Raw genomic sequence first — 12256 nt, forward strand, 5'->3', positions numbered from 1 at the left:
CTAAATATTCATGTTACCATTATGTTACAGTCCTTCGAATACTTTATGAGTTTCCGCAAATCACATTTCTGTTTGACTCACCTTGTCACCAGCTACCCTTTCCCACTGAGAATACTGGGATTGGCCAATAGACAAAGTATATGCATGAGTAAGTCTTGGAATAGTTGACATGATAAATTTAATTTAATTTTTATATTAAACACACTTAGTTTTAAATTTATAAATTACTTTTAACTTTTTACGTTGGTTTCTTTTTATTTGGGGGACTATTTGAAATTGACTATTGAGGTCTACCTGTAGATAGTTGAGTTAATATTTAACTCTTTCTCTCCTAATTGTTGATACCATTGTTGATTTGACCCCATTCTTCCAGCCGAAACGTCTTTTGTTTTGTTTTCTTTCTTCAATAAATGTTTTTAATTGCTTATAATCTAATCTAGAATAGTTTCCCTTTTAAAAAAAAAAAATTTCTTTTTCATTTTTTAATGCATTTTTACCAAAAACAATGTTTTTAAAGAGTATAGGGGCTAAAAAAAAAAGCCTCTATTTTTCTATATTAATTTTCTGCATTGTAGTTACATGGGATAGTGAGCTCAAGAAATTAATGTATATATTTTATACATGTTATACATTAAATTTTGTTTAAATATTAAACATGAACCATAAAAATCCTTTTAATTCAAATTGTGTAAAAAAAAATATTGTCTAGATCTAAAGAGACTTGTACACAGTCAGTAAGTTTGTATTTTTGAGTGCAATTATCCCAAATAAAATTTCTTTTTGGTTTTATAAACTTCAGTTTGTTTTTATCTCCTTTAATTCTATACCAAATATAACATATTCTGATCACAAACACAAAAAGTTATTAAAGTTTAATCATAACAGGGTAGTGAAAACAAATGAGCAAAATGGAACCTGGAAAATAAATATGGAAAGACTTAAATACAGTTATTGCAGGAAGATTACACACTTACTAGCTTTTTTTTTGAGCCCTTGTTTTCATTGATAGTATCAAAGGCTAAAAAAAATATCTTATTATTTTTAATAAGATAAATACAAAATAAACATCTCAAAACAAATCTTCGAATGTCAATATCATGGCTGCCTATTCATGTAGTATATGCTTGGAACTGTAGGTTAGAGCTCAAACCTCGCCTACTATCATCTCCTACTGTCCTGCAGAAGTTTTTAAGTAATATCATCAGTACAGGAAGCAACCGCCCAACCTTCCTGGACGGGGAACAAGACCTCAATCACTAACACACTCTCTCGCGCATTCCATGAAGACTAAACCATTCATTTCATAACATGTCCAAGATTATTCACATTCATAACCTGGATCTGGGAGTGCATAAACAAACGGATATAACTATCATACCAAAATATCAACAAATTAACACATTCACTCTCACCATACCTGCCACTGACATTGACCTACTTAATAAAAAAAAAAAATTTTCTTGTCCTCAATTATATTAATGTCTAATTTTTGTGTTATAGTTGTTTGTTTTATTTCAGGTCACCTTACACGGAATACCTGCATTATCATTACTTTATTTATTCTATTTTCTTCTCAAGTTTACTTTAAAATTTTGCTTTTGTAATCCTAGTTTTATCACTCACACTATTCATCCTTGTTTACAACCGAGGACAGTTTTATTTTTGCTCTGGTCTTGTAACTCTGGTATATTAAAGATTGCTCTATACATCTTTCAATTTTGAAAGGTCACACATTGTATAAAGGCATTTAAGTCAATAATAATATCTAAAAAATGGTACAACTTTTCTAGCTACCAAGCCAGGAAAACCTTTGAAAAGTACATCCCTGATCTCAACTATAGATAATGAAGCAGGACCTCTGACTACTTATCAGATGGGTCAAGTGTTTGCTCATGGTAATTACTGTTTACTATACCTTCTAAAAGATGGGTTTTTTTTTCAGCCAAACAACAATTACATTTGTCTTATTGGTCAGGGTTAGGGTAGGAGGCGCAGTGGCAGGGGGGCTAAAAACCTTCTCCCAGATACCTCAAGAAATTGGACTACAGTGTATTGGGCATGCTACAAGAGGAAAGAGGAAAGTTTTGTTTTTTTTTCCATCTGTCCACTGCTGGGTTTTATCATTTTAAGCCCTCAGCCCCCTGGATGACAAAGTTGTCGTCTTCGAACCACGATGAACGAACTATATATATATATATATATATATATATATATATATATATATATATATATATATATATATATATATATATCATTTTAATTGTATTCTTGTCTGTTTCTTACTTCTACTGTCCAATGAAACAGATGACCTTAACATCATCTGCTCCATGGATCCCAAGGACTGAAAGGAAAACATTTTACTATTCAATGTAGGCCTACTGGTCAATACTGAAAAAATCTCTATGTGTTAAAGACAAGAGAGTCTTTCTTATTTACATATTTACTTAATGTATATCATAGGATATTTGTTTTCTTAATATCAATGCTAGATTTCTAATTAGGTTTAGTAAAGAAAACTTTTTTTTATATATTTCAGAAATCGGTATAATGAATTAATTTTGTTTGTTTTTTTTAGATTTTGTTTTCGACATTTCATTTTACAATTTCATTTTTATTTTATCATTTAATTTATTTACTTTTTTAAAAAGACATTTTGCTGTTTGATTTGAATATTTCTATTAAATACATTAAAATACATATTTTTAGTGATTTTTTTGAGGGGGAGGGTTGAGAGTTGAATTAGCAAATACATAAATAGACTTAAAAACATTAATTACAAATAAACTGACTAATTATGCTATAAATAGATTGTTAAAGATTCAAAAAAAATTTTAAAGTGAGTTGTACTTGACTTTCAATACTATTATGATATTAACAGATTCTATCACTAATTCGACCAAATATTATTATGTAAGCTAACATTAATGACTTAATTAGCTTTTACCTACGAGCTTCTAACATCGTTTGGGTCGTTATGATCACTCAACGCTGTATCAAATCTTTTTTGTAATTTAGAATTGAGTCTCTTCTCTCTAAAATCATGTTAGGAGATCACCAACATCTGACTACCTTTATATTTTCATTTGATTAATCAAAGCTCATGGGTTTAGCACCGAGTCCTTGACCTAGCTTTAATGTGACTGGGAAGTCTTTGTTCTCGTATTATATATGCTGAAAAAGATTAGTGAAGAATTTTATATGCATGTTCTGGGTTTAAGTCGTTCACACTACGTATCAGAAACAGGATCAGATCATGATTTTAAAAATGACATATTTAATGTATTCCCACAATCAAATCTTGTTACCTAGAACTCATTGAAATATAGGTTTGTGGTGACCAATGACAATTACATTGCAGGTCAGACCTACATCACCACCTTCACCTATCTCTTAGTCTATTGGACTGTTGGGGCACCACATAAGATTTGTCAACCATCTTTCTCCATTCCTCTCTGTCTTTTGCCTTAGATAGAACCTCTTTCAATGGCAGGCACGTCCATTCTTTTATGTTGTCTTCCCATTGCTTTCTCTGTCTACTTCTCCTTATTTTTCCTGGTACTGTTCCTTGAAGGAAGGTCTTTGTGAGCCCCAAAGACATTGTAATATAGTCATAGAGTTTTAGTTTGTGTTTTTTTTACTACAGTTAGCAAGTCATTGTGGGGTCCAATCGCTGTAATAGCTGACCTACATGCATACGACAAGATATCTAATCAGTGTATTTTTTATATTTCTTAATCAATAACTGATGATACATTATATGAGAACTGGCTCTTAAAAAAGATTCTTTGTGTTAGGATGGACAACAAAGATGTAAAAAAAAATGTTCATAATTTTTCACATGTGTTTCTTCCCTTTGCACACTATTCAAGGTCACAATTTTGGGAGCCACCACGACCCCTACACGTCACAGTGTTCACACTCGGAGAACGAAGGCGGGCAGTTTATCATGTGGTACAAAGTTGGCGTGGGAACACAGCCTAACAATAAAGTAAAGTATTTAACCTTATCAGTTTGTGTTGACCTATACCGTGTACAAATATAATGGCTGTTAGCTGTGTGATATATTTGTGGCAGATTTTCTGAGTGGCAAAAAAACACTTGGCTGCCTATCAATGGCAGCATGAAAACCTTCTCCCAGAAACCCCCCCCCCCCCCCCCCCCCAACTGGTCCACTAAGAAGAAAGGATCAGAAAAAAAAACTGTTTCATAACTTGAAAGCTGCGATATACAAAAAAAAACTATTATTATATGTTATAACTTCTAAATGTGTACACTCATTAAAATAAATATACTTATAAATGAAAGGAAATCTTTTTAAAAGTTTTGGGTTTTTCGGAATTTTTTATTCTACCTTTATATTTATCTAAAAATTTTGCCCTATATGTCAGCAAAAAAAGCTTACCAAAAAAATAATTTTCACAGAGAATTATTTTTAGCACTCAAGTAATTTTTCTGACTGATGAATGGGCTACGGTTCCTGACATTGCTCATGTGAAATAATCTTAGTAAAATATAAACACAAGGGAAACAGTACTAGTTCTTACTGAAGTCAAAGATTTTGTCTCCTTATTCATCACTTAAATCCAAAGTTACAACTTGGTCAACATATACTTGCATAGATTCCGTTCACGGTGATGCTACAGATTTTAGAGAGTTTTTGTCTCTCCTGTTCCTTTGGACCCATTAGCTGCGCACATATGGCCGGGGGGGGGGGGGGGAGGGGCAGCTCTAGGTGTTTGTATCATCGTGCAAGATGAGCTCTAGCTGATCTACAAATGAAGGCGTCCGTATAATTGTATCACTTCATCTTCACCCGACCTATCCCTTAGTATACATTGGGGCATTATGCAAGATCAGTTGACCATCTTTCTCCATTCCTTACTGTCTTTTGCCTTTAATGACAGGTCAGCCCATTCTTTTATATTGTCTTCCCATGGTTTTCTCTGTCTGCCTCATCTTCTTTTTCCTGTTATTCTTCCCTGGAGGAAGGTTTTTGCTAGCCCTGATTACCTTGTGATATGGCCATAGAGTTTTATAGAATGCTTTTTCTGTTGTGCTCTGTGTTTTGTTTTGTAATATTATGCTAATGACTTCATTGATTGTTTGCATCCTTTTATTTCTCAGCTGTTCTCACCATGCTCTTTAAAATCCATTGGGGCAACACTGCAGAACAAATATTTAAGTCACTGTCTCATTAGTAAGTGTGCTATTTACAAGTAAACTCAAATATAAGTGTTAAGCTCTAACCTTTGACATTTTCTAAATGTAAACTCTTTGTCAAATTGCGCTTTGGTCATCAAAATACTCTAGATGTGAACACTGTCAAGAAGTGCTAACTTAAAACCTTGAAATGCTTTAGATATGAGCATTGCAAAGTATTTTTCGTTGAAATACTTTAGATATATGAACATTGAAAATTTTATTTTCGTTGAAATACTTTAGATATATGAACATTGAAAATTTTATTTTCATTGAAATACATTAGATATATGAACATTGAAATACTTTAGATATATGAACATTGAAAATTTTATTTTCGTTGAAATACTTTAGATATATGAACATTGAAAATTTTATTTTCATTGAAATACTTTAGATATATGAACATTGAAAATTTTATTTTCATTGAAATACTTTAGATATATGAACATTGAAAATTTTATTTTCATTGAAATACTCTAAATATGAACATTGTAAAATATTTCTAAATTAGAGCATTGAAATAGGCTAGATATGAACATTGTAAAATATCTCTGAATTAAAACATTGATATACTCTAGTTATGAACATTGTAAAATATTTCTAAATTAGAGCATTGTAATACTCTAAATATGAACACTTTAAGTTAGAGTATTGGTCATTAAAATACTCTTGATGAGTATGAACATCAAATCAAAATAAATATCTTTCATAGTGCTTGTTGCATGCACCTTATGTTTCAATTAAGTATTTCTCCATATGACAGTTCAAATAATTTGTAGCTAGTAATGGCAAAAGTTTAATGTTACATTGTTTATCAAATAATTATTGAGTACAAAGTTCAAAAAAATCTTTAGTCAAAAAAACTTCAACTGAGAAAATGTGTCAGTTGTGATACAATCTTTGAGTTTACATTAATTTGTTCAAGCATATATATACAAGCATAACATCCTACTAGTTTAGTTGTATTCATTTTAATCTGTTGTGAAAAAATGTGTAAGTCCAATTTAAAAGAATAATATCAAGTGTCTCTTTCAGTACTTGAAATATCAAAAAGTTTGTACAACAATCTTCTTGTTTACATCAATGATTGTTACAAAAAATATAGTCCATAAGAATAGTTTGACAAAAATGTTTTCAAAAAAATACAAGTGTATGTCAATATTTAATTACACTAATTGACATTGAATAAATAAGTTACATTATGAATCAATCTCCTTTTTCAATAGTATTGAAAAATGTGACTAAGTTATATAATTGTGATAAATGACATAGTAAAAAAATTGCAATCTTGTTTACAATAGCTGTAGAAAAAATTTTTTTGTCCAAGTTGTTCTCAATACAAATGAGAAAAAATAATGTTTACATTGCATGGAAGAAATTAAGCTAGGTGCTGAATAAGTTGGGAAAAAATTCAATGTTTGTTTACATTGTTGAGTACAAAAATGTTATTCTTGTTGACAAAAGAATGTGAAAAAAAAAATTGTTGGTTACAATGTAGTAATCAAATTCCAAAGTTTGTTTACAAATAGAGTTTTTTAAAAGAATGAAGTCTTAGTTCTAGTTCAATGTTTACAAATAGTACTCAATGTTTACAAAATAATGCTCAATGTTTACAGAATAATGCTCAATGTTTACCAGATGCGATGTATTAAGTCAACAACACTGATGTTAATTGTGAGTCCCTTAATTGGTGTTCCGTATATTTTATGTAATAACTCTTTGTAATGGCCAAAGTTTTTTATTTGTACCCACATTGACTCTCCAAGTTCTGGATGTTTCCAAACTTTTTTATATCCAAAATCACAAGTTATATCTTGTACTATTTGAAAAATTTCTTTCTGAAAATCAGAATCAGACAGGTCATAAAACCATATTGTTTTATGTATTACTGGCTTTTGATGCACTTTAACTTTTGGATAAGATCCAATAATTACTGGACTGATAGTATTTTCAAGTACTACAACTTTTATTTTCCCTTTTATAAATGGTGATTTGATTTCAGCAATGGCAGTTTTACATTCTATCTTTCTAGAGTTTGGTAAGGTTACAATGGCTATATCATTCAAATAATCTTCTTTTTCTACTAAATTGGGCTCTACAAAAGTGATTGTGGATTCTTCATCAACTATGCATACAACATCCTGATAATTGACTTCTAGATCATATACTTCTATCTGTTTGCTGTTTTTAAATGTCAAGGCTAATATTTCCTCTGTTATTATTACTTTAGGTGAGCTAGTGTTAATGTCATTTTGTATTTCTTGTTTTTCAGCTTTATCTTTATCATCTATTTGTATTTCATCTGTTTGTATTTCACTATCATTTGTTTGTGTGTTAATTGTTTGGCAATCTTTATTTAGTTTAGATGCTTCTGTTAGCAAATGAGTTTGACATTCTACATCTATTTTATTTGTATTTGTAATTGACTGTTTAGTTGCTTCATGTATACTGACATTGTTGTAATCATGTGAATTAGTAGTTGATGCTAACTCAATATTTTCTTGATTCACACTATTAGCCCATTTTACTAAGGCTTCTTCTGATAGTTCAACTATATTCTCTATGTTCCCTATGATTAGTTCTTCAGCTGGGTTGTTCATTACTATGGCTTTGTATTGACCAGTGAACCATGGTGATTCAATGAAAACTAATGCTGTTTCACATACTTCCCATAAGTCTTTATTTGCATAAGTCAGTGTGACCTTTTCTTCAAGTATTTGTTCAGGTTTTACTAGTGATTTCTTTACAATGATTGAGGTGCAGCCGCTGTCACGTAATGCATATACCTTAATGCCATCCACATAGGCAGGATACACTTTTAATTTGGCTACCTTTGTCTGTATATATGCTACTGTTTCATATTCTATTGGTCTTTCAGTTGCTACAGCTGCTATGTTTTGTCTGGTATGATTGTTATTGTGGTAAGTATGTTGTCTATCTTGAGATTGGTCTCTTCTAGACATTCTGTTGTTTTGCCATCTTCTGTTTGTTTGATGTGATCTACTGTTAGTTGGACTGTAGCTTTGCCATGTTCTTCTGTTATATTGTTGTTGATAGGATCTATTATAGTTAGGACTGAAGCTCTGGAAAGTTCTGTTATCTCTTCCATATCTATGGTTTCTATTTACATATTGCTGTTTTTCTGATGCCATTCTCTTTCTGCACTCTGCTTTGGTGTGACCCAATATGCCACAGAAAAAACATTGTATGCTCTTGGCATATTTAAATTTATTTGTAGTTCTTTGATGGTTTTCTGTCACTGTTGCAGCTACATTGTACAATTCCCTTTTGTCAATGGTGATGTTTGGGTGGGAGTCCTTGTATGTTGTTAAGTTTGATATCAATTCAGCTTCATTTTTTATTTTTCTCTCCTTCAGGAATGAGAATGCTGCATCTGTAACATTAATTAGCACATTCTCAATGAGAAAGAAATCTAAGATCTGTTTGGGGTCTTCTAAGTTACAGTTTGCGAGTTGTAGCCACTTTGTCATGTTCTGGCGCATGTCATGTATTGTTCTTTTTAAATCTGCATTCTTGGCTAGTTTTATTTCCCTAAAAAGTTTTCGATAGTGCTCCTCCGTTTTGCCAAAATGTTCAATTAGTCTTTGTTTTACTGTGTTGTAGTCTTTTCTTTGCTCCATAGTTAGTGTGTCGATGATGTTTAGTGGTTCACCTCTTAGGTTAGCTAGAAGTTGTTGAGCCATTTGTGCACTATTCATATTTGCTGTTTGACAGATGTATTCAAATTGAATAATGAAATTTTCCAATGTGTCTTGTTTTGGGTCAAAGTTCCTAAATTTGCTATGATACTGATGATGAGATGAAGTTTGACTTGCTGAATTGTCTTTATTTTCTTTTGCTAGCTTGGCCATTTTTTCTTCATGTTCTTTTAATTTTATTTCATGCTGGCGTTCTTTTTCTTTCTCTAAGTTTTCTTGTTCTTTCTCTCTCAGTCTTCTTTCATGTAGCCTTTCTTCCCGTTGCTTGTCTTTTTCTACTCTAATTCTATCTATTTCAATTTTAATGAATGTAGCTCTATCATCTTCTTTTAACTTTAGTTTATCCACTATCTCTATTAGTTTTTCATACTCAGCCATTTTCAAAGATTCAAATTAGTAATATAGTTAATTAATAGATATGTGTACACTAGGTAGTTGTAAATGAATATTGTACGATAAATAATTATTATAGCTCAAATAGTAATTGCAGGTAATAGTAGATATATATTTTGTGCGAAACAATTGAGGTTATGAGGTATCTTAAGTTATTCTTGGTACTTTGTCTAGTTCGTAATGTAATACTTTACTGATCAATTATATGATTATGTATTTTTAGTATCTCCACTTGCAATGTAAAAATTTATTGCAACAAATAATTCACAATCATGTGAGCCTTATTAGTCTGATAAATAGTGATCAATGTATCAATAGTATCAAAATAGTTGAATGTGTTTGAAGAGTATATACAATATAAATCTTGTCGATCTCAAATCAAAATATATCCCATAGTGTATCAAGTGTGTAGTGTAGTGTTGATAATAATAAAAAATAGGTTGAAATAAGAAGTAAAATAAATATATATATTAATAAGTAATTAGACAAACATAAATACACTATAGATACTAAACAGTCTGCTTTAAAGAGACATTACAAGATAGTAGAAATAGTAGACAAAAGAATTACAATGAGTAATAACAATGACGCAAAAAGAAATTCAACAAATGTAAACAAGACAATATCAATACAAGAGTTTAACAATATGATAGATACTTGACGAAATACAAACTTAACTAATACAGCTATACGATCAAGTATTTACTTTATCTAAAGAGTCCCTACCAATACCTGGATGCTTACTTGAAAAAAAATATAAATGCTCAGACTCAATAGATAATTAAATTTAGTCCCTAAAGTCAAATGTATATATAAATACAAATGTAAACAATGAAAAAAAATTGTGGTGTAGTTCAAGAGAACTAATCAATACTCATTAATACTAAAGGGCAATTAAAGTTACTTTCCTTATATATTCACTTGATGCTTGACTTGTACATAAAGTTCCGGTGATGCTCCACATAAAATATGTCCACGGTACAGTTCATAAGTAATCCACTTGCTAAATCCGCAGCACAACGGTACAGTTCATAAGTAATCCACTTGCTAAATCCACAGTTTATAAGTAATCCACTTGTTAAATCCACAGTACAATGTTACAGTTCATAAGTAATCCACTTGTTAAATCCACAGCACAATGGTACAGTTCATAAGTAATCCACTTGTTAAATCCACAGCACAATGGTACAGTTCATAAGTAATCCACTTGTTAAATCCACAGTACAACGGTACAGTTCATAAGTAATTCACTTGCTAAATCCACAGCACAATGGTACAGTTCATAAGTAATCCAATAAATACTTCAGATGTTTGACAGGTAATCCATTTTCATACAGTTGCTGAAACAAATATACATAACTAAAATGACCATAGGTAGTGACGACAAGAGAGGTCTAAGAGTAAGAGCGCTCTCTTATTAACTGTGCTGTTAGACAGCGACAATAGGAGTGTGTCATTAGAATTATGACGAGCACTCGATGTAGATGATTCTTGAATATGTCAGCTACTTCGACTGACCATATATCAGCTGTCTTCAAACGATGACTTGAATGACTTGTAGTACTAGATTTTCACCCACACGGGTTGTAGTATCACGGTTGTCTAGTTTCACCCACACAGGTTGTAAGATCAGGGTTGTCTAGTTTCACCCACACAGGTTGTAAGATCAGGGTTGTCTAGTTTCGTCCACGCAGGTTGTCTCAGCATATCATGTTAAAGTGACTTTGAACAATGCTGTCATAAATGTCGTTTTCGGCCGCTTCTGACACCAAAAATGTTACTGGTTTATTTTATATGTTATGAATGTGGCTGTGGTTATCAATGTAGGCGTGGTGGTGACATTGGGTTCTTGTTACAAATCACTGGATAATGAAATGACGCTGGGTGTAGCAGATACAATAAGTTTAATATAACACCACATAGTGAATACACCATACAATTCGACCCAGGAATGGTCAGTATTAATCCAACAGTAATATACGAATATCACAACTTAGTACTTATTCTATAACCAACTACTTTAAACATCTAACTCTACTGCTTATATCTTAAGTGACTCAATACAAGTGCTTGCTACAAGATCTCTATGTGGACTGACTGCCTTTAACTCTCTGGTTCACCTAAGGTCAAAAGTGTTCACCTTAGTGCAACATGGGTTGTGAATAAGATTCACAATATGGAATTAACATACACAATACAGAATTAGGGTTTCTACTCTATGGCACCAACTTTGAGGTGGTGACAAAGTTAAACTACATAGTCTTGCTATGAAAACTTACAGTAAACTAATATATGAAGTCAAGTTGTAACCTATAAATTAGTCTAGCTAGAAACATCATTATATAGATAATTTTCCAATCTCACTGACACCTCTAGAATTTGTGTGCAGCTTATGCAGTTATAGGATTTGGTTTATTTAAGAGAACTAATTTTTACTATGACAATAGTAAGATTAAATGATTTCCCCATGTCTACTGTGAAATATAAATAACTTATTATTTTAAATGTATAAAATTATGTTATGGTATTTTCAGCCAAGAGGTTACATCTGGCATTTTGTGGGGATGGTATTGTTAATGAGGGAGAGGAGTGTGATGCCGGAGCCATAGGGATAGTAGATGCTGACTTGTGCTGTACAAAATATTGTACACTACAGCCTGGAGCAGAGTGCAGGTTTGTCTTTTCGATTGTTTTTAGTGTCAGTGTTATGGAGTGTGTTTCTATGGTGATGGTAGGAAGAGGCTAGTGAATGGTTGTGAATGATGCAAGGTAGGTGGCATTGTTGTCATTGGTTTCAGTTAGGACAGACAACTCCGGGATGAGAGAATAAAAGGCTGTGTTATTGTAGTGAGTTAGATTTTGTTAAAAAATATTATGTGAACATTTTGTAAAAAAATATTTGTTAGATTTTGTAAAAATAAATATTATTACTTAAGTCTAGA

General features: G+C 31.6%; 1 protein-coding gene across 1 annotated transcript in view; it reads left to right on the forward strand.

Annotated features, from left to right (window-relative positions):
• LOC106064838 (ADAM 17-like protease) overlaps positions 1-12256 on the forward strand; it is a 43121-nt gene that overhangs the window by 13591 nt on the left and 17274 nt on the right. Inside the window, exons 10-14 of the mRNA XM_056014580.1 lie at positions 31-148; positions 1791-1895; positions 3870-3988; positions 5125-5197; positions 11849-11987. Of these exons, the coding sequence (XP_055870555.1) occupies positions 31-148; positions 1791-1895; positions 3870-3988; positions 5125-5197; positions 11849-11987 (554 nt within the window). The remainder of the gene's footprint in view (positions 1-30; positions 149-1790; positions 1896-3869; positions 3989-5124; positions 5198-11848; positions 11988-12256) is intronic.

The sequence above is a fragment of the Biomphalaria glabrata genome, chromosome 16 (genome assembly GCF_947242115.1).
Source record: "Biomphalaria glabrata chromosome 16, xgBioGlab47.1, whole genome shotgun sequence".
In the NCBI taxonomy this organism is placed as follows: domain Eukaryota; kingdom Metazoa; phylum Mollusca; class Gastropoda; family Planorbidae; genus Biomphalaria; species Biomphalaria glabrata.